This window comes from Oryctolagus cuniculus, chromosome 2 (genome assembly GCF_051225735.1).
Source record: "Oryctolagus cuniculus isolate XC-2025 breed Fujian yellow rabbit chromosome 2, ASM5122573v1, whole genome shotgun sequence".
In the NCBI taxonomy this organism is placed as follows: Eukaryota; Metazoa; Chordata; class Mammalia; order Lagomorpha; family Leporidae; genus Oryctolagus; species Oryctolagus cuniculus.
The window spans coordinates 31,811,615-31,838,924 of record NC_142868.1 but is presented as its reverse complement, the minus strand read 5'-3'; the positions used below and the strand labels follow the sequence as shown (position 1 = coordinate 31,838,924).

General features: G+C 49.5%; 1 protein-coding gene across 3 annotated transcripts in view; it reads right to left on the bottom strand.

Annotated features, from left to right (window-relative positions):
• Positions 1-8,365: 8,365 nt before the first annotated feature.
• The window catches only part of PGCKA1 (PDCD10 and GCKIII kinases associated 1), a 101,101-nt gene continuing 82,156 nt past the window's right edge, over positions 8,366-27,310 (bottom strand). Inside the window, exons 1-3 of one of the 3 annotated variants that reach the window (XM_002709267.6) lie at positions 19,651-20,037; positions 12,888-12,941; positions 8,366-11,602 (exon numbers count right to left, since the gene is read on the bottom strand). In XM_002709267.6, coding sequence (XP_002709313.3) covers positions 10,702-11,602; positions 12,888-12,919 — 933 coding nt within the window. In that variant the 5' untranslated portion in view covers positions 12,920-12,941; positions 19,651-20,037 and the 3' untranslated portion in view covers positions 8,366-10,701. Of the gene's footprint in view, positions 11,603-12,887; positions 12,942-19,650; positions 20,038-27,310 lie in introns of those variants that run through there. The other 2 variants (XM_089327090.1, XM_051830713.3) reach the window with 2 other exon arrangements.

Sequence of the window (27,310 nt, the reverse complement as noted above, 5' to 3'; positions counted from 1 at the left end):
GTGGCAGGATCACCTGGACATTTGCTCTTTACCCCGTGCAGGTCGGGTGCCGGCTGAGCCCTTTGTGCCCCGGCCTACAGGGAGGTACAGCTGCCTCTCCCACTTTACAGAGGAGGAGATCCAGGGAGTGACTCTCACACTCCGCACTCCCTGCTCCTGGCCAGCACGCGTGCCCGTGGGTCCCCCCGTGCTGTGTGTGTGGGTGGGTGGGGGCATGTGTGGTCCTCGGACCCTTGTGAAGACACCGGCGCCAGGGATGGGGCCTCCCAGAGTCTGCTGCGAAGGCCTGGACTGGCTTTCGTGTTCCTTACTGAACTCTTGCTCAAGAACAGAAGGAAGGAGCTGAGCTTTCTCCCATGCGTCACCGCAGGGGGTCTCACAGATACACCAGACCCCTGTCATCACTTCCTCACTTTGCTTTCCAGCTCCCCCACCTTGCAGACCTGGGAGTGCCCGTTCCTGCTGTGACTGTGCAGGCCCTGAAACAACGGTGACCATGGCTTTCTCTGCTTAGAAACTTCAGGTCTGTGGAGAGATCTCATGGTTTCATTCAGCTCTTCTTTTCGTTTAATGGCCGCGTGGGTGTCTTGGTTCATCTCTATTGCTGTAACAGAACACGACACTTGGGTACTCAGTCCAGGATAGTTTGATTTTGCTCATCGGTATGGAGGCTGACAAGTTTAGGAACAAGGGGCTGCATCGCAGTATGGCAGCAGGTGCATCAATATGGCGGCGGGTGCAATATGGCACTGCCCCCAGCCCTGTCCCAGGGCTGTGACCTTATGGGATCTCCATCACCTCCAAATACCATTAACATAGGGCTTTGAGGACTGAATGTCCAACCCATGAAATTTGGGGGACAGAGTGAAACCATGGCATTGGGTACATCTGCAGAGAGGCTGTGCCGCGTACTCAGTCTGGGTGCACTCGGGATTCTACCGCTGACTGGCAGCATCTACCACTGGCCAGAGCTTTAATGGAGCATTATTTATTTATCGAGGCCTCCTGGGCAGCCTGGGAATGAGCAAAGGGTAGGAGGGAGGAAGGACTGCATGCCCGACTCCGTGTCTCTCGGCAGAGTTAGGGAGCTCTGAGCTGTTCTCACCCCACCCCACTCTCAGCAGAGTTAGGGCGCTCTGAGCTGTTCTCACCCCACCCCACTCTCTGCAGAGTTAGGGCGCTCTGAGCTGTTCTCACCCCATCCCAGAGGAGCTGAGGCCTGATTGACTTATTTATCAGGAAAGGGAGGGAGGCAGACTGACTGCCAGCCAGCCATGAGTGGTTGGAGGAGGGGTGGGTTCCTCTCCAGAGTCCCTGCAGGTCCCCAGCTGTCCCCTAGGTTGGTCGTGATCTGGGAGAGGTGAGAGGAAGCCCTTCACTGAGGATGGGCAGGAGGGGTGAGTGAAGGACCTCTCCAGCCCAGACTACATGGGCCCCTTGTGTGGCCTTTGAAGTGCCCCAGCCACTGACTGCTCTGTCCCCCCTCCAATCTGCACCTGTTTCCTGACAGCCCTGTTCTCTCCTGCTTTGGTTTTAATAAATGTTTTGATGATGAAAAAAAATTGGATGATGTAGGTAGCTTTTGCAGCCTCCACTGTACCATCTGTGAAATGGGTACAATCATACCCACAGCTCCCGTGGTCCTGATAGACTTAGTTGAGATAACGCATGTATAGGACTTAGGACAACCCCACTAGGCTGAATGCTTGTCACAGGCACTGTTTAAACAGGTCAAGTTATATTTGCTCCTGTACAAATACCACAAACCATAGCTTGCTGGCTCCCAGAGATTACTACTGGGTAACATTTCCCCACTGATACTTGTATGATTTGGAAAATTATTATCAAATAGTGTCTTCACAGATATTTTCCTCTCATCTTCAATGTTTTATTTCCTATCAGCTTTTTTTTAAAAGATTTATTTATTTATTTGAAAGAGTTACACAGAGAGAAGGATAGGCAGAGAGAGAGAGAGAGAGAGAGAGAGAGAGAGGTCTTCCAATCACTGAGTCACTCCTGGGATGGCTGCAATGGTTGGAGCTACGCTGATCTGAAGCCAGGAGCCAGGAGCTTCTTCTGGGTCTCCCACGTGGGTGCAGGGGCTCAAGGACCCGGGCCATCTTCCACTGCTTTCCCTGGCCATAGCAGAGAGCTGGATTGGAAGAGGAGCAGCCGGGACTAGAACCAGCGCCCATATGGGATGTGGGCACTTCAGACCAGGGATTTAACCTGCTGTGCCACAGCACTGGCCCCTCCTATAAGCTTTTAACTTAAATACTGTGAAACTCCTTGCTGACCTGTCACCTGGCTGACAGCTTGTGGCTTCGTAAACTGGGAACTGAGAACTTGGTGTTGCATCAGCGTTTGAGGCAGGGAGTACGCAGCAGAGCCTTGGATCCTCAGGGGCTTCTGAGAGCTCCCTTATGTGTGGCCGCCCTGAGATTCCCACCACGCCCTTCACCATGGCTTTAGGAATATGTTGGAGAATGGAATAGGATGAGCAGAGCCTGAAAATTTGCAATGACTTTTCTGGGATTTTTCTCTAGGTTGGTAATTTATCTCAAGAGCAATTTTCCTGTATAATTAGAATTCTGACTAAGCAAATATTCTCACCTGCCTATCAATCCCTTATCTTAGGCCAGAATGTGTTGATCTGATAAGGGAGGGGAGTAAATTCCTTGCCTACCTTCTGTTCTCTGAGTGTATTTTACCCTAGTTCTATATTAACTATTCCAAAAATGCCTAAAAGCAGTATATGCAAATGTCTCTCAAAAAGCAGGCTCAGAGAGCAGCAGAGGGGAGCGCGGACAGCTGCAGGTGAGGGACTGGGACGCGCATTTCCAAGTGCACTTGTGTCTGAATGCACAGCTCACACGTGCCTGTGTGCTGTACACGCTGCCAGAAACACGAGCCCGGTTTTGTTTCTTTACAGAGGCTTGCACTTGACCATCCGGGCCCATGACCTCCAAAGCAGGTTTCACACACCCTAGGCATACTCAAATCCTGATTGATGTCTGTTCCTTTCTTGGTACAGCTCTGCAAGGCAGGTACTATTAGCACAAGAAGACGGTGCATTTATTTATAAAGGAACCGACGTCAGGGATGAGCGTGCAGCGCATTTGTTGATATCTGGTGCAAGATCAGAAAGCTGTGGCCATCCCTGACTTTGTGTCTGTGTAGGTGCAACTGAGTCTGCATGTCTGAGGGGAAGGCCCACCTGCCTGCTTGCCCAGCAAGCACACCACTTGTCTAAGGGGCGCCCTGCAGTTTGAGAAGGTCTGGTTTCAACCCTGGGAAGTAAGAATGGCCCCTATTTTAGGGGTGAGGAAACTGAGGTCAGAAAAAGTTGAAAAACTGAAATCCCAGCTCATCGAGCAAGCCAGCGAGAGGCCCGATGCCACTGAGTTTTACTGGAACTCATACAGAACATGTGTGTGGAGGCCCAGGCATGGGCTGTGTGGTCAGGACCCCTGAAAACCTGGAGGCCACGAAACATGGCCACAGGTGTCACTGAAGTGCACCTGTTGCCACCACAGGAGCCAAGAGGAAAGCAAGACCTGTGCACCCAAGGGCATCTCCTGTCTCCTTTCTCCCCCAAGGACTTTAAAGATTGAGTTCAACGTGATAGAAAACTGAGGTCCACCAAGCTCCCCACTACTTGGCCTCAAATATTGGTTTCCTTAAGGTTTTTGTCTCAGTTTGGGATTCCTGTGCTCTGAGCACAGAGACCCAACCTTCCCCAGCTGCCCACATTCTCCTCTGTCACCTGTCCACAGACCGCCTCACCTCCCCACACTGGGCAGGGTGGCCTGAGAGTGATGAGCCCAAGGGACAGGTATGCCTGTGAGTCTCTCAGTCCCCAGAGCCTGTGCTCCCCAGCCCTGCGTGTGTCCCTACCTGTCTCACACCATCTGTCTTATGCCTAGCATTCAGAAATCCTGGCCAACCATAGGAGGTCTCCTCTGTCAGGCTCAAGAGTTTTTTTTTGGTTTATGTTGGACCATGTGTTTTTATTTATTCATTCATGTTTAATGGACACATAAGAGTTGTACATATTTATGTCATGCTTCCATACATGTATATAGTATGTAAGGTCCAGTTAGGGCAAAATATCTCCTCAGCCATTTCACATTTCTTTATGATGAAGACCTTCAAAACCATTTCCTGTTTTTTTTTAAGTATGCAATACAAATCTCATTATCTATACCCACCCTACTGTGCAACAGAGCACCTGTGATTTAACTGTGACTTAGTATCCATTAGTCAACCTTACCCCGTCCCTCCCTCTGACCCTCCTCTGCCTCTCATAACCACTCTTTTATTTTTTATTATTTTATTATTTTTTGACAGGCAGAGTGGACAGTGAGAGAGACAGAGAGAAAGATCTTCCTTTACCGTTGGTTCACCCCCCAATGGCCGGCGCACCACGCTGATCCGAAGGCAGGAGCCAGGTGCTTCTCCTGGTCTCCCATGGGGTGCAGGGCCCAAGCATTGGGCCATCCTCCACTGCACTCCCTGGCCACAGCAGAGAGCTGGCCTGGAAGAGGGGCAACCAGAACAGAATCTGGCACCTCGACCGGGACTAGAACCTGGTGTGCTGGCACCGCAGGCGGAGGATTAGCTTATTGAGCTGCAGCGCTGGCCCACTCTTTTTTATTTTTTAAAACAGATTTATTTTATTTATTTGAAGGGCATCCTTACAGACAGAGAGGAAGAGACACACACAGAGAGATCTTGCATCCTCCAGTTCACTCCCCAAATGGCTGCAACAGCTGGGGCTGGGCCAGGCCAAAGTCAGGAGCCAGGAGCTTCACCTAGGTCTCCCACACAGGTGCAGAGCTCCAAGGACTTGGGCAATTTCCGCTGCTTTCCCAGGTGCATTAGCAGGGAGCTGGATGGGAAGTGGAGCAGCCAGGACTTGAACCGGTGTCCATATGAGATGCTGGCATCCAGGAGGTGGATTAACTCGTTATGCCACAATGCTGGCCCCTATTTTTTCATCCTTTATGATTTACCTATTGAAAGGTAGGGTGACAGAGAGGGAGGCGTGTGTGCATGCACACACACAAGAGAGAGAGAGAGAGAGAGAGAGAGAGAGAGAGAGAGAGAGAGAGGTGCAGAATGAGAATCTTCATCTGTGTCTGTCACTTGGGTGGCAGTGATCCTAGAACTTCACCTGGGACTTGAACTGCAATGCCCTAAGAGGCATTTAATACTGCAACAGAGACTTGACAGAGAGATGGAAGAAAAACAAAAATCAGGGGTGGCATTTGGCCTGGGGATCCAGATGCCAGCTAGGATGCCCATGTCCCACACTGGGGTACCTGTGCTGGATTTCTGGCTCTGGCTCCTGATTCTACCTTCCTGTTACTGTGGGCTCTGGGAGGCAATGGTGATGGCTCAAGTAATTGGGTCCCTGCCATCCACAAGGGACTGGGTTGAGGTCTCAGCTCCTTGCTTTGCAATGCCCACCTGGTATGGGCATTTGGGGAGTAAGCCAGTAGATAGGATTGCTCTCTCTCTCAAATAAATACTTTTTAAAACAAATTAAAATGCTTTTTAAAAATTTATTTATTCAAAAGGCAGAGTTATAGGGAGAAAGAGAAAGACAGAGGGAGAGGAAGAGGATGAGGTAGAGGGAGAGGGAATGGGAGAGGGAAAGAGAGATCAGTCCTCCTTCTCCTGGTTCACTCCCCAAATGGCTGCAATGGCAGAGCTGGACCAAACCAAAGCCAGGAGCTTCTTCCAGGTCTCCCACAAAAGTGCAGAGGCCCAAGGACCTGGGCCATCCTCCACTGCTTTCCCAGGCACATTAGTAGGGATCTGGAGTAGAAGTGGAGCAGCCAGAACTCAAACTAGCACCCACATGGGATGCCACAGCGCTGGCCCCCCAAAATAAAATCCTTTATCCAAGCATTTGGATGTGTCAGATCCTAGGTGGCTGGCTTCTGGAAGCTTATTTTTTCGTTAGGTGAGGTCATGGATCCCTGAGCGTGCTTGGTGATTGTTGGCATGTCATATTGTCTGTGTGCTGAAAGGTTGTTTTTTCCGGTATTCATGATTTAGCTTAGTTTGTGGCTGTCCTGGAAATTCTAAGCATCTGCTCTTCCCTGAGCCTGTGACACTTACACCACTTCAGCACTAGATGGTGTCCTAAGTTGAGATTTGCCTGAAGTCACTACTTCAGTGTGCCACCACTGCCTGTCCCAGGGGGCGCCCTGAACGCAGATTCCTCCCAGATCTGTAGCTGGCATGCCATGAGAATGAACCAGGGACGTATTCATCTTTTCCAGGATCAGGGTGTGCCCAGATGCGTCGGTGGCGACAGGGCTGGGCTGTGTCTGTGTTTAACCATGGCGCCTTACAATCAGAGGGTTCCTGTGCTTTCAGATTGCCCGGAAGGTTTGCAAAGGGTCTTATCAACATCACCACTCTGGTGAGATCTGGCACCAAGTGCAGAAGATACTACACACAGCAGCAGGCTCAGTCAGCTGCCAGACAGCCTGGTGGACAAAACTAAAACCTGCAGTTGCTCCTCCCTCAAGATTCTGACTTACCTTTGACACCTTCTGGTGGAGCCTGAACACTGGGGATACAAGATCTCTCTGTGTGTGTCTCTTCCTCTCTGTTTGTAAGGATTGCTTAAATAACATCTTGAAATTCTTGGTCATCTGTTGAATTTTCTGAAGCAGTTGTTCACAAACAGGGATCTTCAGAGGGTGAGATCGCTGCCGCAGTTCTAAAATGTAAAGTTACTGCATGTGTAGCTATGGAGGTGTTTTCCTGGGCAAGAGAAAGAGACCTGCAGGCATGAATCCTTCCCTTATCCCGACTCGCACCTGAGCTTTCTTCTTCCACCTGTTATGTAGCTGCAATGGTCACAGTTGGTCCAGGCAGAAGCCAGGAGTCTGGAATTCCATCCCAGTCCCCCACATGGGTGTCAGGGTCCCAAAGACTTGGGCCATCCTTTGCTGCCTTCCCAGGCGCATTAGCAGGCAGCTGGATTGGAAGCAGAGCAACTGGGATTTGAACAATTTCTCTGATACGGGATGCTGGCACCACAAGTGTCCAAGCTGTTAAATTTTAAGGGTGTGGTACAGCAGCGACCACAAGCTGACCACCTCAAAGCTCCATGCCCATTCTTCCCCTTCTCAGTGACCATGTCCCAAATTCACATGAGAAAGCCATGTACATAGATAGACAGCCTGTCCTAGCCTCCATTGCAGCTAGATGTAGCCAAGTAACCAAATGTTGACCAGTGAGACATAAGTGGATACACCTCTGGGAGGACTTTACAGGAGAGGAAGCATGGCTTTTGACTCTATCACTTTTCCTGCTGAGAAAGCAAGTGGAATAACAGGACTCACAGCAGCTGTTTTGGTCCATGAGGAAACCATGACCATGGGCCAGTTTGGATCCTGAGCAGCTATTTTGGACCAGAAGACCAAAGTGGTAGAAGGCATGGGTCACTGATACATGGAATGCCCAATGCTCTGGATTGCTGCCCCAAGACTTTTTAAGATTTATTTGAAAGGCAGAATTACAGAGAGGGAGGGAGGGAGGGAGGGAGAGACAGAGAGAGAGACAGAGAGAGAGACAGAGAGTCTTCCATCTGCTGGTTCACTCTCCAAATGACCACAATGGCTGGAACTGAACTGAGCTGAAGCCAGGAGTCAGGAGCTTCTCCAGGTCTCCCACATGGGTGCAGGGGCCCAAGCACTTGGGCCATTTCTGCTTTCCCAGGTGCATTAGCAGGGAGCTGGATCAGAAGTGGAGAAGCCAGGACTTGAACCGGTGCCCATATGGGATGCTAGCACTGCAGGCAGCAGCTTTACCCACTATGCCATAGTGCCAGCTCCACCCCCAGACTTTAACCTTGGAGGCAAATCAACCAATCTTTCTATAAGCCATTTGCCATATGCAGCTGCACACAATCCCAATGGATACCTCTGGGAAACTGTTGAAGGAATGCACACTGTAAAATAGTAAGCATTTGGTGTCCTAGTGTGCTAAACACAGTGCGCAATGCAATTACCAATTCATTTGTTTTCTAAGGGCTGAGTTACCTGTATGTAAATGTAGCTTACTGTTACCATGGCAAACCAATGCAGGGAAAGGTGTTAGGCATTTGTCAGGGAGCCAACCTGCAAGATACAGGGAGGCCTATTTGCTGTTGATTAATTGCAAAGATGACATTTTAAAGACTTTATAGTGTTCACATTTTCAGTTGTGAGGATGCAAAAAAATTTAAGGATTTTTTTACACTAATAAGACATTTTTTGAATGCCTACTGTGTCAGGGACGTGCTATACCTTTGCACACTCCCAATCCTTACAATTGCATACTATGATTAAATAATCCTCACTTAACAGATTGGCAAGAAGGGATATGTTACTTGCCCAGGGTCACGTGACAGAGTTGGAACTCACACTAAGGTCAGCTCTCAGGGCCTGTATTGCAGAATACCATGCAAAAGCATCAGCCAAATTTAGTTTTTTCCAAGTGGTTCTGAGCATCCTTCACTCATATCTCAAATGAGCTGTTTTTATAAATTAGAAGGCTGAGATCCAGAGGTTTGCTCATATTTTTATTATTTTTTTTGACAGGCAGAGTGGACAGTGAGAGAGAGAAAGGTCATCCTTTTTCTGTTGGTTCACCCTCCAATGGCCGCCACAGCCGGCACGCTGCAGCTGGCGCACTGCGCCGATCCAAAGGCAGGAGCCAGATGCTTCTCCTGGTCTCCCATGGGGTGCAGGGCCCAAGCACTTCGGCCATCCTCCACTGCACTCCTGGGCCATAGGCGAGAGCTGGCCTGGAAGAGGGGCAACCGGGACAGAATCCGGCGCCCCGACTGGGACTAGAACCCGGTGTGCCGGCGCCGCAGGTGGAGGATTAGCCTAGTGAGCTGCGGCGCCAGCTGTTTGCTCATATTTTTAAATGTGTATTTGTATTTTTATGTATTTGAAATGTAGAGCAGGAGAGAGAGAGAGACAGAGAGAAAGAGTGACAGAGAGAGAGAGAGAAACAGAGAGAGACAGAGAGAGAAATAAGAATGCTTCCATTTACTGATTCACTCCCCAAATGTCTGCAACAGCCGCGGCTGGGCCAGGCTGAGGCCAGGATCCAGGAACTCCAAGTCTCCCATGTGGGTGGCAGGAACCCATGGGTGTGACCTCCAATCTCTGCCTTCCCATGGTGTGCATTAGCAGGAAGCTGGATGGGAAGCAGAGGCAGGACTGGAGCCTAGACACTCTGATGTGGGATGCGAGTATCCCAAATGGCAGCTTAACCTGCTCCGCTGCAATGCCCTCTCCACATACTTCTTTGAGTAAGATTGGCACATGCAGTCATGCATCTAGAGCTTGAACTCCAGGGTCAGCCAGCCCAAGCCATGCTCCATACGTCCACCCTGTCCCTTCCCTGCTATTTTGTTAAGTTGCTCTTTACATTGAAAAAACATCAAATATCACTAACATCCTGAGAAAATTAGGACCACCTCTGAGTTATGACAGAGACACACATAGGCTGTTATTTTAAGATTTATTTATGTATTTGAAAGGCAGAGTTACAGAGTAGAGGGAGAGAATGAGAGAGAGAGAGAGAGAGAGAGAGAGAGAAATGAGAGAGAGAGAGAATTCTTCCATCCACTGGTTCACTCCCCAGATGGCTACAATGGCTGGAGCTGCACCGATCTGAAGCCAGGAGCCCGGAGTTTCTTCCAGGTCTCCCACGTGGGTGCAGGGGCCCAAGGACTTGGGCCATCTTCCACTGCTCTCTCAGGCCATAGCAGAGAGCTGGATTGGAAGTAGAGCGGCCGGGACTTGAACCCGCACCCATATGGGATGCCAGCACTCCAGATGGTGGCTTTACCTGCTACACCGCAGCGCCAGCCCCTAGGCTATTATATTTTAATCAGCATCAGACATTAATGGCATGAAACACTTCATATATGGCTTTGCTGTCCCCAAATTCATGACGCTAAAACCCAAATATGATACAAGCATTATTTTTGGTTGGTCTCCCCAATCCCAAAGGAGATTAAAAAGTAATAATGTAAAAAAAGTTAAGGTCAAGGTGTGTTAATATCACATCATAGCTAATGAGTAGCCACCATTTGTCTCTTGGCGACTGACTCCTGTCCCATCCTGCAGGCTGCTGGGCTTAACTTTCTGTCTAGCACGTGGCTAGTTACTAATTCCCTGGGTGACTGTCCCTGAAGTTGAGCCATGCGCTGGGGACACATGAGGCACTTATTTAAGTGGGGGTGGTCATCGTTTTAGGTGGGGTCCAATGTTTGGCTCTCGAAAGCAAGGTGCAGAATTTACAGTAGACAGAACGCTCTAGGATTGTATGCCCTTGGCGTTAAGGGTTGGGGTCTCAGAGCATCCTCTCTGGAGACCTTTCAGGCTCGGCGAGCAGGCTGCTGAATTCCCGCCTCTGGAGCGGACACGGGCACGGCGGTCCACTCCGATTGTTACTCTAGGGTCACGAGCGACAGCCCAGTACGCAGAGCGGCATGCCACCTATTGGCCACGTGGCATGGCACAGGTCCTGACGAGCAGACCAGGTGCTGGATGTAAACAACAAGTAAGGCTGCCCCAGCACGCGCTGGCAGGGCCATCCGCCATGCACCTAAGGAGCCAACGCATCTCCAAGCGCTCGGCATGACAGTCGCTGACGTGCCTGCACCAACTGCCTTCCCTAATCGGCCTCGTCTACATCTTCCCCAGCAGTAGCAGCTTCCAAAGCGGCCAGGGCTTCCGCCACCGCTGCATCCTCATCCAGTATCTCCCCGCCCCCGTCTCCATCCGAGCCAAGCGCATCCTCCTGCTCGTCTCCAGAGTCAGCCACAGGCACGAGAAGGGCGGGGCCCTCGTCTGCAAGAGCGACACTCCGGCCTTCCACGGCCACGCCTTCATTGAATGAGTCCCAGCTTCCTTTCATGGAGAAGGGCGCGCCCAGTCCCTGCACTCCACTTCCCTGCAGCCGCTCAAGCTCGGGAGGGTTCTGGAAAAGACGATCTCTGTCTCCGTGGTCAACGCCATCCGCGTTGGGGCCCCAAAGCGGAGGGTAATCTGGGGCTGGAATCTGGAGGATATGGCCTTGTTCTTCCGGGGCAATGCATTCTGTCTGAGAAGGATCTCCGGAGTCTGCATTTCGGGGGACCTGGGTCTGCTCCTGCTCCGAGACCAGCAGCACGCTGTCCTCTCTCCCTGCGTCCCCGCCTTCAAGGAAGGGTTGAGTCGGGTGACTGTTGTCTGCAGGACTGGCCCAGGAGCCCTGGTCACCCTCGTGGGGCCTGGAGTTCCCCGTGGGGCTAATGCCATTGGCGGTGCCACAAAGCTTCTCTGCACACTGTCCCCCAACTGGGGCCCCCTGAGGGTGTGGTCCTTGTTGAGACCAGCACGGCTCCTGGAAGCCATCTTGCCTGCCTTTGCTTTCGGTCCACTTCAAGCCCTCGATCTGAAGGTCACTTTTATGCACCAGGACCTTGCTGCTCTGTTTGCCTTTTAATTTAACAGTGTTGTCTTCGTCTAGCTTGCAGCTGCTTACTTCGTTGACATAGCCGTGGGAGGGCACTTGAACTGGATCAAAGAGATAGCTGGGGGTGAGAATAAGGACAATCAGCCAGGGCCGCACCCTTTAAACCCTTCCCACCACGGCTGCCGGCTCTGCTTCTCTCTTCCTGCTGATTTCTGTGGTTACTTCCTTGTTTAAGCCTTTTACATGTGTCTATATCAAATACAGGCAGTGGGTATAAAAATGTCCCACCACTAGAAAGAGACCTTAAAAAGAGACCCAAAAAGGGGTGGAGAGAGAAGGTAAAGTCCCAAGTGCATTGTGGGATTTTAAAATTAAAGAAGGCAAATAAGACAAAATCTCCCTAAAGTAAGGGGTGAAAGACTCATGGGGCATCCCTTCAGAGGAATAGTATGCGGTTGTTAAAATGACAAATATGAAGCCGAGAGGAGTGTGGAAGACAGTTGTGCCTCTGTATCCCTGGGTGATGGGTTCTAGGACCTCTTGGGGGTACCCAAGTCTACAGGTGCATAGTCCCTTTAGGTACCATGGCATAGAATTTGCATTGTACCTACACTCATTGTCCTGTACACTTGCAATCATCCACAGATAATTTATAATGCCTAATCTGTATAAATGCCAGAAACATAGTTGTTATACTGTATCGTTTTAGGAATGACAAGGAAAATGTCCAGACATGTCCAAGACAAGTGCAATTAATGTTTTCCATGTGGTAGTGGGTGAATCTGTAGATGCGGTAGCTGTGGGTATGGTAGCCTACTGCTCTTATGATATGTAGCTTCTGAATCAATCTAAGAATCACATTATGAATACAGGAGAATAAAACCTGTGTGTGTGTGTGTGTGTGTGTGTATGTGTATCTAGACTAGACTGAGTATGAAAAAGATAGTTTTATTTGTTAAAGAAGCATGTTAATACTTTCCCCTCTATCTTATATAGAGGTTGATTCCTGGTACTCAGATGTTTTCATGGCACATGGTATGAGCAAAGCTGGAGGCACTGCTAGGTGGGCGCAATTCGTTGGCAATGATGCCATGTCAGCACCCTCTGAAGCCTGAGCTATCCCAGGCACTGCAGCTCTCTGGGCAAATGTAAATTCCACCCAGACCAGGTTCAGTCTCAGAGAATGAGGGTGATCCCCGTGTGTCTGAGCAGTAAGGGAAAAATGATAAAAAATACTGGCTGCAGGTCCCCTTAAATGACATCTAAACGGTTCTCACAACTCATTTGCTGGCAATACTGATGGTGCCCCAAGCTGGATCACTGTGTTGAGTCCAAAAGTGACTGCGAGATAATCCCCCATTCCCCATTCCTCCCCACTGGACGAAGCATTTTTTCAACTTTACCTTTGTATCATTTTACAGCACTTGCACCCCATCTGGATTATTTATTGTTACCATCTGGAAAAGAAAGTGTGAAAAAGAGAGAACACAGTAAGTGATACTGTAATAAGGATACAGTTTGCTTTTTCTTCCTCAGATACTCTAAATGAAAGGAGGTTAAAATTTTGGCAAGACCAGGGAGGGCACTGTACCAAGTCACAGGTCTCCATCACTAACACTCACCCTGTGCCAGACCCCTCCCCATCCTGGGAGTCCTGTATTTCATGCCCATTGTACAGATGAGGAAAACACAGCTGGGAGAATGGGAGAGAAAGCAAGGACATGTGCCATTTCCTAATCCATTGTCTTTTTAAAAAAGAACAACCTTCTGTTTTTAAGATTTATTTATTTGAAAGGCAATATAACAGAGAGAGGAAGAAGAAAACAGAGAGAAAGAGATCTTCTGTCCGCTGGTTTACTCCTCAGATGGCCATAATGGCTGGGGCTCGGCCAGGCTGAGCCACTGTCTGTCTCCCTGTATGGGTGGCAGGGACTCAAACACTTGGGCAATTTTCTGCTGCTTTCCCAGGCACATTAGCTGGGAGCGGAATCAGAAGTGGAGCAGCTGGGATTTGAACCAGCAGCCATATGGGATGCCGGCATTGTAGATGGTGGCTTTACCCATTACACCACCACTCTGGCTCCAACCCATTGCTTTTTTTTTTAATAGAAAAATTTTATTTAATAAATATAAATTTCTTAAGTACAACTTTTGGATTATAGCAGTTCTTCCCCCAATAACCACCCTCCCACAAGCAAACCATCGCATCTCCTACTCCCTCTCCCATCCCACTCTTCATTAAGATTTTTAATTATCTTTATATACAGAAGATCAACTCTATACTAAGTAAAGATTTCAAGTTCGCACCCACACAGATATACAAAGTATAAAGCACTGTTTAAAGATTAGTTTTACCGTTAATTCTCATAGTACAACACATTAAAGACAGAGGTCCTACATGTGGAGCAAGTGCACAGTGACTCCTGCTGTTGATTTAACAATTGCTTTTTTTTTTTAAGATTTATTTTATTTATTTGAAAGACAGAGTTACAGAGAGAGGTAGAGACAGAAAGAGAGGTCTTCTATCCACTTGTTCACTCCCCAGATGGCCGCAATGGCTGGAGCTGCATCGATTTGAAGCCCGGAGCCAGGAGCTTCTTCCGGGTCTCCCACGTGGGTGCAGGGGCCCAAGGACTTGGGCCATCTTCTACTGCTTTCCCAGGCCATAGCAGAGAGCTGGATCAGAAGAAGAGCAGCCGGGACTGGAACCGGTGCCCATATGGGATGCTGGTGCTTCAGGCCAGGGCTTTAACCCATTGTGCCACAGTGCCGGCCCCTGATTTAACAATTGACACTTTTATTTATGATGTCAGTAATCACCTGAGGCTCTTATCATGAGCTGCCAAGGCTGTGGAAGCCTCTTGAGTTCAACAACTGCAATCTTATTTAGACAAGGCCATAATCAAAGTAGAAGTTCTCTCCTCCCTTCAGAGAAAGGTACCTCAAGGTACCTCTTTTTTTTTTTTTTTTTTTTTTTTGCCAACCCACTGCCTTTTATGAAGGCCCAACAACCTTACCAGAGCACAGTCCCCAGGAGATGGAAGCGCCTGTGAAAGCACTCCTGGCCAGAGGGTTAGGATGACAGGACATTTCAATCAGTTGATCTACTGGTTCCACAGTACAGACCCTACAGATGCCAGCCTCAGTGATGACATCAGTGCAGGTTTTACCCACACTGAAGGGGCTCCCATCTTTCCTTTATTACAGCAGGACCCATTCCAGCTGTGATTCAAGGCCCCGTCCTCTCAAACTCAAAGACACGCCTCTTTGGGCTGCCTGGAGAGGGTAGACTCACTTCCCACCCGCCCAGGTTGATTTCTCCCAATTTCTCCCAATGATTGCCCTCAGAACAAAGTCTTATCTTGGTGCAAAATCGATCATGCTAGTCAGCTCTTTTTTCAGGAAATGCTAACAATTAGTGTGGAAGAATCTCTAAGTCTTCTCTATTTCTAATACCCACAGCCTTTATAAAGACAAGCCAGCAACAATACCTAAGGCTCCAGTCCCCTTTTATCCAAAAAATGCATGCACTAGGAAGAAAGAGAGCTGTTTGCTGATGACTGCATCCCTGCCTCTGTCTGCCCCAGCACCCTCTATCTTTCTTTGGGGATGAACTTCTTCCCATGGTGCTGCTTCATAAGCTTTTTGCCAATGATGGGCCACATATACCAAAGTGGTCCCATAAGGTTATAGCGGAGGGGCTGGTGTTGTGGTGCAGCAGGTGAAGCACGCCTTTGATGCCAGTACAACGTACTGGAGCAATGGTTTGAGTCCTGGCTGCTCTGCTTTCAATCCAGTTCCCTGTTAATGTACCTGGGAAGGAAGTGGGTGGTGGCCCAAGTGCTTGGGTCCCTGTCACCTGTGTGGGAAACTGGGATGGAGTTCCAGGCTCTGTTGGCCAGGTCTACACCTTGCAGATACCACCATGTGGGCAGTGAACCAGCTGGAAGAGTGTGTGTTCTTTTCTTTTAAGATTTATTTATTTATTTGAAAGGCAAAGTTACAGAAGCTGAGAGAGAGAGAGAGAGAGAGAAAGCCTTCCAATCACTGGTTCACATAAATGTGAACCAAATGGCCGCGATGGCTGGAGCTGGGCTGATCTGAAGCCAGGAGCCAGGAGCTTCTTCAGGGTCTCCCATGTGGGTGCAGGGGCCCAGGGACTTGGATCATCTTCTGCTTTCCCAGGCAACAGCAGAGAGCTAGACCAGAAGTGGAGTAGCCAGGACTCGAACCAGCGCCCATATGGGATGCTGGCACTGCAGGCAGTGGCTTTACCTGCTACACCACAGCGCCAGCCTCAAGAATGTGTGTTTTCTTTACCTCTACCCCTACCCCTACCTCTGTTGCTCTGCCTTTCAAATAAATAAATAATCTTTAAAAAGATTATAATGGAGCTGAGCAATCCTTGTCATCTAGTGATATTACAGCCACTGTAAAACTGTCCCAGTGCAGGCATTTCCCTTGTACTTGTGATGCTACCGCTGTAAACAAATCTACTGTGTTGCCAGTGGGGCAAAAAGTACTGCACATACCAGGGCACTTTCACACATTCTTGAAGATGCAATGAAAAGATTAGTTTATTTTTGTACCCCCCCACCAAATGAAATCCGTGCAAGGGGCCTTCAAAAAGTTATTGGAAAATGCATATTATGAATAAACTCTGACTGAATTTCATTTTTTTTGTGCCAAAATAAATATCTTTTAATCCATTTTTCCAGGGCTGGTGCTGTGGCGTAGCAGGTAGTGCTGCCGCCTGCAGTGCTGGCATCCCATATGGGCGCTGGTTCGGGTCCCAGGTGCTCCACTTCCAATCCAGCTCTCTGCTGTGGCCTGGGAAGGCAGTAGAAGATGGCCTAAGTGCTTGGGCCCCTGCACCCAAGTGGGAGTCCTGGAGAAAATTCCTGGCTCCTGGCTTTGGATTGGCGCAGTTCCAGCCGTTGAGGCCAGTTAGGGAGTGAACCAGTGGAGGGAAGACCTCTCTCTCTCTGCCTCTCGTTCTCTCTCTGTGTAACTTGACTTTCAAATAAATAAACAAAAAATCTTTTAAAAATCCATTTTCCATGAATTTTTAGAAGCATGGCACATATTATTTGACAAGGATAATGAATGAATATGTTGCTGGCTTATTTACTATACTATTCTGTTTATCATTTAATTATAGAATTTACCCCTATTTATTTAGAAAAGCTTATAATAGTATGGGGGCAGGTATTTGGCACAGTGTGTAAGATACCTTTGGGGACCTGGTTTGAGTAGTTAAGACCCCATACTGGTGTGCCTGGTTTGCCTGCATCCTGTATTGGAGCACCTGGTTTGAGTCCTGGCTCTGCTTCTGATTCAACTTCCTGCTAATGCGCACTATGGGAAGGCAGCAGCATGTGATGGCTCAAGCACTTGGGTCCCTACCACCCACAGGGGAGATCTGGATGGAGTTCCTGGCTCTCAGTTTTGGCCTGCCACAGCCCTGGCTGTTGTGGGCATTTGGGGAGTAAACCAGCAGATGGAAGCTGCCTGTCAGACTGTCTCTCCTTCTTCTCTTTCTCTTTCAAACAACAATAGTACGCATCTAACGCCAGCAACAATCATACATTTTGTGTTGACTGAATCATTGGTTGCAAGAAGCTACATCAAGTGATTGACCTATACACCACCTGGGTTTGTGCAGGGGCACTCTTCACACAACCAAGTATCCTACTGATGCATTTCTCACGATGGATTCCCACTGTTAATGTATGACCACACATTGAAGACAAAACCCACCAATAGCCCCTTGTGGTAGGTTAGAAAATGGCTCCCAGAAGACATCCATCCATGTCTTAAACCTTTGAATCTGTGAATGTCACCTGACACGGGCAAAGAAAACACATAAACACTTCTTCAAAGGTGTGATTAAGTTAAGGATTTTGAGATGGGGCCATCTGCCCAGATTATGTGAGTCAACCCTACATATAACCACATGTATGCTTGTAAGAGGTGGGTGAAGGGAGAGCTGATGACAGACAAGACGAGGCGGCAACATAACCACAAGGCAGAGACTGGGTGGCCCAAAACCAAGGAACAAAGCTGGAGGGAATAGGAGTGGCTCCACCCCATGGCCCTGGAAGGAGCATGGGTCTGGCAACAAGACACCTGCACTGCAGCTCGGTGATACCAAGTTCAAGGTTTTTGGCCTCTAGAACTGTGAGAATATAAACTCTATTGTTTTACTGCCCCAATTTTGTAGGATTTGTTTTTCCCAGCAGTACAGGAAATAAATGCATCCCCAGATCACTTCCTTCTTGAGCACAAGATCCTTTGTAGGTCAAATCTTCTTGGTAGTATGAAGGATGCCGCAGAAGAGTCTATGGGGCACCCATTCATCTCTTGTTATCACTTCTCTCCTGGCTATGCTTCATTCTGTCTCTCAAATATTTATTTATTTATTTGAAAGGCAGAGAGAGAGAGAGAGAGAGGAAGAGGCACACTGAGAGAGAGAGAGAGAGAGAGAGGAAGAGACACACTGAGAGAGAGAGAGAGAGAGAGAGAGGAAGAGGCACACTGAGAGAGATCTTCCATCCACTGGTTAATTCCCCAAGTGGTCACAGCAGCTGGTGCTGGTCCACACTGAAGCCCGGAGCCAGAAGCTTCTTCCAGGTCTCCCCCAAGAGTGGCAGGGGCCCCAGGACTTGGGCCATCCTCCCCTGGTTTCCCAAGCGTATTAGCAGGGACCTGAATGGGAAGCAGAGCAGTTGGGACATGAGCTGGTGCTGATATGAGATGCTGGTGTTGCAAGCGGTGGCTTCACCTGCTGTGCTGCAACACTGGCCCCTTGGCTGTGCCTCAGGTCTCTTCTTCGCACGTGTTACTACTGGACACGCTGTCACTAACTTGTTTACGATCCCTCTAGGAAGTGAGCTCTGGGAGCGCAGGACCTGTCTTCAGGTTTGTTTCCTTAGCACTGAGTACAGTACTTGGCACACAGTAGACAGTGAGCAGGGATAATAACACACCTACCATATGGCGTTGCTGGGGATTATATGAGTTAATATTCAGAATGAGCACAGAACACTATGTGACCTAGCTCTGTTTGAAGACAGCATATTAAAAAAAATGGAGGCTTTGCACCCAAGAAAAGATGTAACCATAGGAACTAGAGCATTAGCAACACCAAACAGCACTTGTTTCTGAAATAGGGGCTGGATGGTCATATGTCTATCAACTGCAACACCAATGGATAGAAATGGACTTCCAAATGAAACAACAGTGCCCTGGAGAGAGAGACTTAGCCAGTAGTAAGTATGGATAACCTTTTACTTTCACAAGGCAGTCTTAACTAAATGACCCTATTCCAAAACCCCAGGGTTGTGTTCCCAGCCTCCAGTCCCCACCTAAGTCCATTTTCTGCTAATAATTCATAAGTCAGCTAGATGAATGAGAGAATTAAAAGTAGCAGGTGCACCTGCCTCTCTCCCTCAGTGCCTCTCTTAGCCTTGTGTCCCCACCACAGCCTGCTCTGAAATCCTGGCCCTTTCCATGCCTGCAATAATACTGTTAATCTTGGATTATGTTTTTTAAAAAACACAGGAGCATAGGCGGCCAAAACAAAACAAAAAATTGAAAGACAAGGCAAAGAGGGCTTAGGAGAGTCTGAGAAGCAGAAGGCAGAGTGGATGGGAATCATGTAGCTGAAGCCATCACAAAATACTAGTCACTGACCACCTCCATTAGGTCTGCTTTATGATGGGGGGTTCAGGGGTTGTATGTGGATAAGGAAAGGAGGAAAGTAGGGAGGGAGGGAGGGAGAGGGATGGAGGGGGGCTGGTCCTGAGCGACGCCTTGAGCACACTCTGCCTTCCCAGTATCTCAGAGGCTGACCAACACCCACCTTGGGGAACCCCCTGCCGGGCGCCCACCTTGTGCTGTGTGGCCAAGGCCAGGAGAGCAACTTGCCCCGCTTGACAACCGGCACCCACCTACCCCTTAAACAAACCAGACGGCAAGTGTGGCTTCCAGGCCGCCCTCTGTCCTGCAAAGCCACAGGCTCCGTGGTGTCCTCCAGGGCCAGGCAATCAGGAAGGATGTGTAGATGATTTCTCCCCTCTCGCCAGTTTTTCCGGCTTGGGTTCCCCTCCCACTGCCTCCCTTCAGGGCACGCCACACGGGCTTGCTACAGTCCAGGTCCCATACCTGACAGCCATGCCTCTCGCCTCGCTGGAGCTCCGTGCCGACTGCCTCTTCCTGGTCCCAGGTTCTGCCCTCTCTCCCTTCCTCGTGTTTCCCTTCCCCAGCCACATTCCTTCTCTCCACCAGACAGGCTCTAACGTCCAAGGCTGTGTGACTCGCTGAAGCCAAGGGCGGGGACTGATGTGTTTCCTCCCAGCACACCCCTTTCTGCGATGACTCTTCCTTGGAGGAGGTGGCACATCAAACCCAAGCGCTTTCTCTTTTCCTATGCCACTCCCACACCCCCATCCTGCTTTTAGCCCAGAGTTCCCCTAGGTCCAGGTGCTCCATGTCCGACGTGGGAAAAAAAAAATACCCGTGCACTTTCCAAGTAAGAGTGAGTTCCAAAGGAGCACTCCACAGGCTTTCTCCCCTGCTTCCTTTTGACTTCAGCTAGCTCCAAGGTGAGGACTTGGCATTCGGGTGCCCTTTCTACTAAGCAGAAGGAAAATGCGCTTTCTCTTTGCAGTATTCAAAAGCACCAGGGAAGCAAAGGGCAAATCCTTCGCCACCACTGCTTGGTTTACACAGGGGAAAAGCAAACACCATTAGGATGGCTGTGTCCCTCCACGGCTGGCGCCCGCCTGCTGCTGCAGCCCTGGGTTGGAGGCTGCCTCGGTCCTCTGTTTTGTGTTGAAGTTAAATAGCCCTGTGTTTGAAGATGGCTGATGGCTGTGCTAATGTCCCGTCTGTCACCAGGGAAGTCTCTTTGCTGAGAAATCCTGTGTCATAAGAGGGGGCAGTGGTGGAGGTTGGGGAAGGGCAGAACGGGGAGAGCCAGGAGTTGTCTAACCAGGCAGAGAAACTGACTGAGTATTCACCAGGAAGTCAAGCGCATATAGAACAAGGCTCACCCTTTCCGGAAAGAGCTGCCTTTAAATAGTGAGAATGTTGCCAATCAACTAGCAGAGGTCACAAGGACACAGGAGGCTGCTTTGGGAACTTTTCTGGCCAAATCTGGAACCGTGGAGCCACTGGAGCATCAGCAAAATATCACTCACGCGAAGGGTTAGAGCCCATCGGATAAGACAAGGACTTGTGTGACTGCACTGAGACAAATGAGAAAAGGGAAAGAGAGTACTCTTGCTTTATACACAGGCAGCCAGCTGAGACACAGGAGGGGTCCCAGAACTCAAACATCGCCATTTGACGAGCATCATGACTGCCGCTGATTCAAGGGAGAATCGTCAGTGACTGCCGAGCCTAGTGGGAGGAGGTGCAGACACAGGAAGCTTGTTCTGAGTCTTTGCCCAGCACACAGTGAAGGCTGAAACTGCATCTCGACAGTGGAGGATCCTGGCACACAGCACCTTCACCAAGCAACCAAAGCTGATGTTAGCATAATGAGACCAATCAACAGCACGTGGCTCCCGACAGGATGCACTGAGAATTCAGTGCCACTACTGTGATGTTTCTGACCAGAACACGAGGGGTGTTCTGAAAAGCAACTGCTCTGGGCTCTTCAACAATGCCATAGTAGGGAAAAAGACTGAGGAACTATTCCCGATTAAAGGAAACCAAAGAGACATGAGAACCCAACACACTGCATGCGTCTACTAAAAGGCTGTTCTTGGCACGGTTGTTGAGGTTGGACTACAACCTGTAATTAGGGAATCGTAATAAAACAGTGTTAATTTCCTGATTCTAATCACGAACTGGGGTTACATGAGACAATGCCCTTGTTCTTAGGAAATATACAGTGAACTATTTAGAGGAAGGGAAAGTTGAATTTCTAACTTATTGAAATGATTCAGAAAAAATCCTGTGTGTGTGTGTGTGTGTGTGTGTGTGTACACACGTACAGAGAGAAAAAGAAGACAACAAAATCAATATGGTAAATGTTAACACGTATGGGTTCTGAGTAGAGGATATTTGGTGATTCTTTATATTTTCTTGTGAATTTTCTGCTTCTGAAGTGATAACAAACTAAAAAGTTAAAAGAAAAAAGGGTGTGAAGTTAACAAAACTGCTAGTCTCCTGTCAGTTCTCATTCTTATCTCTGGGCCGGGACCCAACATTGCTGGGAAACTGTCGCTATCAGAAGACATCCTCTAGAAAGAAGCCCATGCAGGAAGGTCCCAGGAAAGAGCTCAGAAGGCGCCCTTTCGGGGTTCACACAGACGTCCTCTGGTCTGCACCCAGACGCTTGCTCAGTCTGCTCCAGGCACCAGAACTCTGGAAGCAAATATGGACAACGGCTTCAGTCCCCTGCCACCGTTCTGCCTTACAGAGCGGCTCCCACTTGACGGCTGTGGTGTTTGCAAGCTGTCTGCCTCTGAAATCACAAACAAGCTCTGCATAGGCGAGGCTTCGCTCGCCCAGCTAGCAGCCAGCTCACAGGGAGCACTCCAAACCTGTGGTTCACATGCAGGAAGGACTGGTGAGCGACAGGTGGGAATGAATGAATGGTGGGTATGAGATTTTATACATTATTCTCCTAAGGCCTATTCCCCTTTTGATGGTCAGATCTCACATCACCCAGAGGTCCAAAACCAGAAGCCAAGAACACGAGCTGAGAGAGATGGGAGAGACTGTAGTTGTCCTTCCCAGCTTGGGAGACAGCCAGACTTCCATTGCAATTTCAAGAGTCAAGGACATTCTGCTTCAAGGGTTCTGTTTAACGAGTTTGAAAGTAGGTGCTGGCAAGTGGTTTGAGTTTATGGGAGTTGGAGCCTTTGCAAGAGAGATTCAATAAAATGAAGCACTTTTAAATTTTAACCCTGTTGTGAAAAACTGATTTGCTGATGTGTAGAAAACACAGTCCAGCATTTCATGTAACCTGGCCAGCAGGTGGATCCACAAAGATGTTGTGAGCCACTACTGGGTGCTGCGCTCCTGACGCAGAGGAGTGCATAAAAGAACTGCAGGTTTTGAGCTCCCCTCGGAGAAGAAATTAGAGAATTCCTGCCTCACCTCCTAGCCAGTACTGACTCTATAGCTGAAGAAGGACTTGAACTGAAACGCGACTACTCTATCTCCAGAGCTGGGCCATTTCCTCCTTCCTGGGCAGGCTTTGAAAACTCTCTGGGACCAACTTTCCAGGTGTGTTCACTTTTCTATAAGGGGCTGTGCTTCTGGGATTCTGGAGGACTTGGATGTTCATGTGAAGATTTTTATTATCAGCACCATCACTTAGCCCATTTTACGTGTTCTTAGTAGTTGGGGTGCTTTGAGGTAAGTATTAGCATCACTCAGAACTGGGTTTGACGCAATATTTATGTGCAGAGAATCACATTGAAAAGGATTCCATGGTCAAATAAATTTGAGAACACCAGGTATTCTAATAAGCACATTCATGGTTATGGAAAAGAACTGTCACTTTGTTTAACCCAATAGTTCCCAAAATTACTTGCCCACTGAGTTTTTTTTTTTTTTTTTTTTGACAGGCAGAGTGGACAGTGAGAGAGACAGAGAGAAAGGTCTTCCTTTGCCGTTGGTTCACCCTCCAATGGCCGCTGTGGCTGGTGCACTGCAGTGGGCGCATTGCGCTGATCCGAAGGCAGGAGCCAGGTGCTTCTCCTGGTCTCCCATGGGGTGCAGGGCCCAAGCACTTGGGCCATCCTCCACTGCACTCCCGGGCCACAGCAGAGAGCTGGCCTGGAAGAGGGGCAACCGGGACAGAATCTGGCGCCCCGACCGGGACTAGAACCCTGTGTGCCGGCGCCGCAAGGCGGAGGATTAGCCTAGTGAGCCACGGCGCCGGCCAACCACTGAGCTTTTTTTCATAACCAACTTATTAACAACCAACAGAACCTGGGTTTTGCAAAGTGCTTAGGTAAACCTACTCTCGAGATAGCAGTCCTCATCACAAGGGGAGTCTCAAGCCCCACACAAGTGCTGCAGGATGGCGTTTAGGTGAGCAGAGACAGCCCAAGTATCGGCTCTTCCTAAGGAGTTCATGACCAAGTTACAACTAAGGGCATGGGTGTGGGAAGTTCACTTCATCTCTTGAACCCCTGGTGTCTTTATCTGCCAGATGAGTGTAGGACATTGAAGTTGCCTTCTGAACTGAGCAATCTAAATGGTGAAGTGGGAAAAATAGGGGACTTCCAATCATGGGCCCGCTACTGGATGTGGCATAGCCATTGTATCTCACGAATGCACGTGGGCACCCCAGTAATGGCAGGCAGGAAGCTTGCTCACTTGGTGGTTTGTAAAACAGCCTGTAGGGAGCGGTTCCACTGGTGTCCGCTGGGCCCCAAGTCCACACTCACACCAAGGCAGGATCCCGACTGACCAGGAAAAGCTTCTCCTCCCTTCCATCCCCAAGTTCTTGGCCTCTTTCTCTCAGGGCTTAGTGTTCTGGCCTGTTTGCCAGGAGGAATGGCTGACAAGCTGAGGACAGCATGTGTGTGGCAGCGAAGCCCCTGGGAGGGATGGATGAGGGTATCAGACTGAGGAGACCCCCGGAGGTGGAGGTGAGCCCTGCTGGACTCCTTCTCTGCAGAGAACGGGAGAGGAGAGGTGGACCCCTCTGGGCAGGAAGACTCCCAGTGGGTGCTAGAGACAGGACCCCCATTGTATATGCATTGTAATATGAAACCATACGGAAGACTGGTGTCAGGAGCACACAGACTTGGAGGGTGAGATGTCTTGGCTGGAATCCACATTTCCCAATGAGAGGCTGCCGGAGCTACTAGAATGCTACCCTTTGAGGGCTGCCATGCCACATGGGTCTTCCAAGGCTCAGGCAGTTGGAGCTGCTCCGGGCTGTCTATACTATTCCATGGCATTCCCACTGCATGGCCTCTGGGGTCCTGGTACCTTGACTTTATTATTGCTGCACTGCTGGGCCCACCCACCCAATCTTTGATTTCTGTGCCACATGCAGAAACACATTTTTTTTGTGGCAACTTCATGTGAATGCCATGGTTCTTAGACCAGCATATCACAGTCACTTTGATGGATCTGAAAAACATTTCCTATGGTCCTTTCCTCTCTTCTAGATCTGGTATATTTTTATCCCCTTTTCTGATGTAGTATTAGTCTACTAATTTGTAAGTCAGATGTTTGATGGGTGCCTGGCAGTCATCACACAATATCCTGACTTCACAGGTCTTCCTTGAACCTTTGGTGTGTAGCAGGCACTGTGCTAGGTTCTGGGGATACAATGGCATCCCGAGCTTCCCCTGAGAATGTTGACACTGTGTGTATGTGTGTGTGTGTGTGTGTGGAGCACAGTGGGATTTACATTATCACCTGGAACCAGCAGCTCGGCATCGTTCTTCAGTGAGTAAGCTAGGCTTCGGGTTGTGGGTTCTAATCTCCCCACCCCCACTGATTAACTCTGTGACTTCTAGGTAAGTTCCTTCACTCTGTGATCTTCAGTTGTGTGACCTACAAAACAGGACTGATGAAGTTCCTGCTTACCGGGACTGTACTGAGTTTAAATGAGATAAAAGTAGGTAAAACATTTACTCCAATGTCTGGGATCCTGCCAGCCCCTACGAACAATGACAATAAACATGGAGTTTGCATTGTAGGGCTTATTGTGCTCCCAAATACTCTTTTAGGGACTTCATATATTAAATTCACTTGAACTTTATAAAAAAAATGCTCTGATAACCTGTATTTCATGGAGAACTAAATGGATACACAGAGATTCTGTGACATGTCCAAGGTCCCATGAGTGAGTTAGAAAAGTGGGATGGTGTAGCTGACAGCTTCTGTCAGTGTTCCCACTGTTGCTAAGGTTTCCTGGCACCTGTCTTGGTGGGTTCTGTGTTCCTCTGAGTCCACTGGGTTACACAGGCAGCAGCTGTCCCAGTAGCTTTTGCAGAAGGGACCTGGGCCCTCCAGATTGAGCTGGCTGAATTTTAGAGGCGCGATTTTGCCGACTCACCACCAGGGGGCAGTACCTAGTGGTTACTTTCTTCTCATTTCAAGAGAGGGTCCTGCTTGTAGGAAAGGCCTTACAACAGGAGAGCAACGGCACAGTGTAGAGGCTTTGCCTCGTAGAAAAGTAAGGGGGAAGGTGACACTGGAAATATTTCAGTTACTGTCACCGTGAAGTCCCGGTGGCCATGGTGGCACCATACAGCAGGGCCTCCTCTACTACTGGTAGGGCTTGCAACTCTGCAGGGACCTTTCTTTTCACAGTAACTGCTCAACAAAGGCCCCAGTGGGAGAGTCTGGGCTGCTGTCTGGCACTGGGTGCTTGGGGCATAGTTCCGTGGAAGGGGCTGGGGAGGCCGCAGTGCCTGGAGTAGTGGGACACAGTCCCTCCCCCGAGGATGACGGACAATGCAGCCGGGCCACCTTGTGAGGCTGCTCCTCTCCTGTGCTTTACCTTGAGCCTCTCCCAGAGCCTGTGTGCTGCCCGAGCTTGGGCTGATCTGTTTGAGGGCTGGTGGCCACAAACCAGGAGGCCAAGACACGCTTCACAAACACCACCCAACCTGAAGGCTTTGGGGAAACAGCCTCGTATGTGCACCTAAAGCCAATTCAGAGCACTGCGTGTGAAGAGGCAAGATGTGCGCCAATTCTTGGAATAACACAGAAGGCACATGGAAATGCCCACTTCTGCTGGGAGCTTGTGGTCAGCCCTCTGGACACTCCCTGGCCTCCCACATCCTCCTATGCCTTTACGGGGAGCGTTTTAGGGACAGGCGTGGAGAAGCAATGCCCCTCTTGTCTGGGCTATAAATTCTCGGGAGCAGGCTGCTGTGTGGAGTTGGTGCGACGCAGTTCACTGCTAAACAAGGGGCGGGAATCACAGCCCGCCACTCCAGGGGCAGCCCAGAGCGGCGCGGGGCTGGGGGATGCTCAGGGGGGGCTGGAGCGCCTCCCTCATGGCCGGCAGGTTCTCCTCCCTTTCCCACCCCAAACGAGTCTGCTTGCTGTGTGCTGTCACTTTGGGACAGGTCTCCTGGCTTCCTCTCCAAGCTCCTAACGCCCGATACGTAGACATCCCAAACTGCCCCTGGAGAAAGGAAAGGGGCAAAAGGACCTTCTTGTGACTTTCAGAAACATCCAACACCGTCGCTGGTGTGAGCGATGCAGAATAAGCATGTTCGGATGTTCTTCCCATCAGCTAACATCTGGAAGGCACTCCTAACTATCCATACAGCTGCCAAGCCCTTTTAACCCACCCCACAGGTGTGGGTGGGGATTCCGGCAGACACATGGAGGAGGACAGGGCACCTGGCTCCGAATGGGGCCCTGGGAACCTGCATTCCTAATCAGCGTCCAGGTGATGCTGAGGCTGCTGCCTGGGGACCACACGCTGAGAACCACTGCTGTCCTGCTTTAGGGATGTAAAGGCCGTTGGGCCCTCTTTGTCAATATGTTGCCGAGCGGTTTAGCTGACCTTTCTATAAAGGGACAGGAGCATGTCCTTGGGCTGTAGTGAGCCCCTGGCTGCTCCGTCACCACAGGCTCCTTTGGTGACAAGCTGTCCAACACTAGCACTTGGTTAGAACGTCATTTGGTGAGAAGGCAACACCTGTAGTCGCCATCACCAATCTCATCTTCTGATGCAGTTTTACAGCTCTCTTACACATCTCAAACTTTTATCTGTGTTGCAGAGCGTGCTTTGCAACACCTTCTAATTCACACCTAGCCTCGTATCCTCCTCTGTGGGTGTTGCAATAGGAGAAAGTGGGGATAAGCCAAGAGTCTAGTC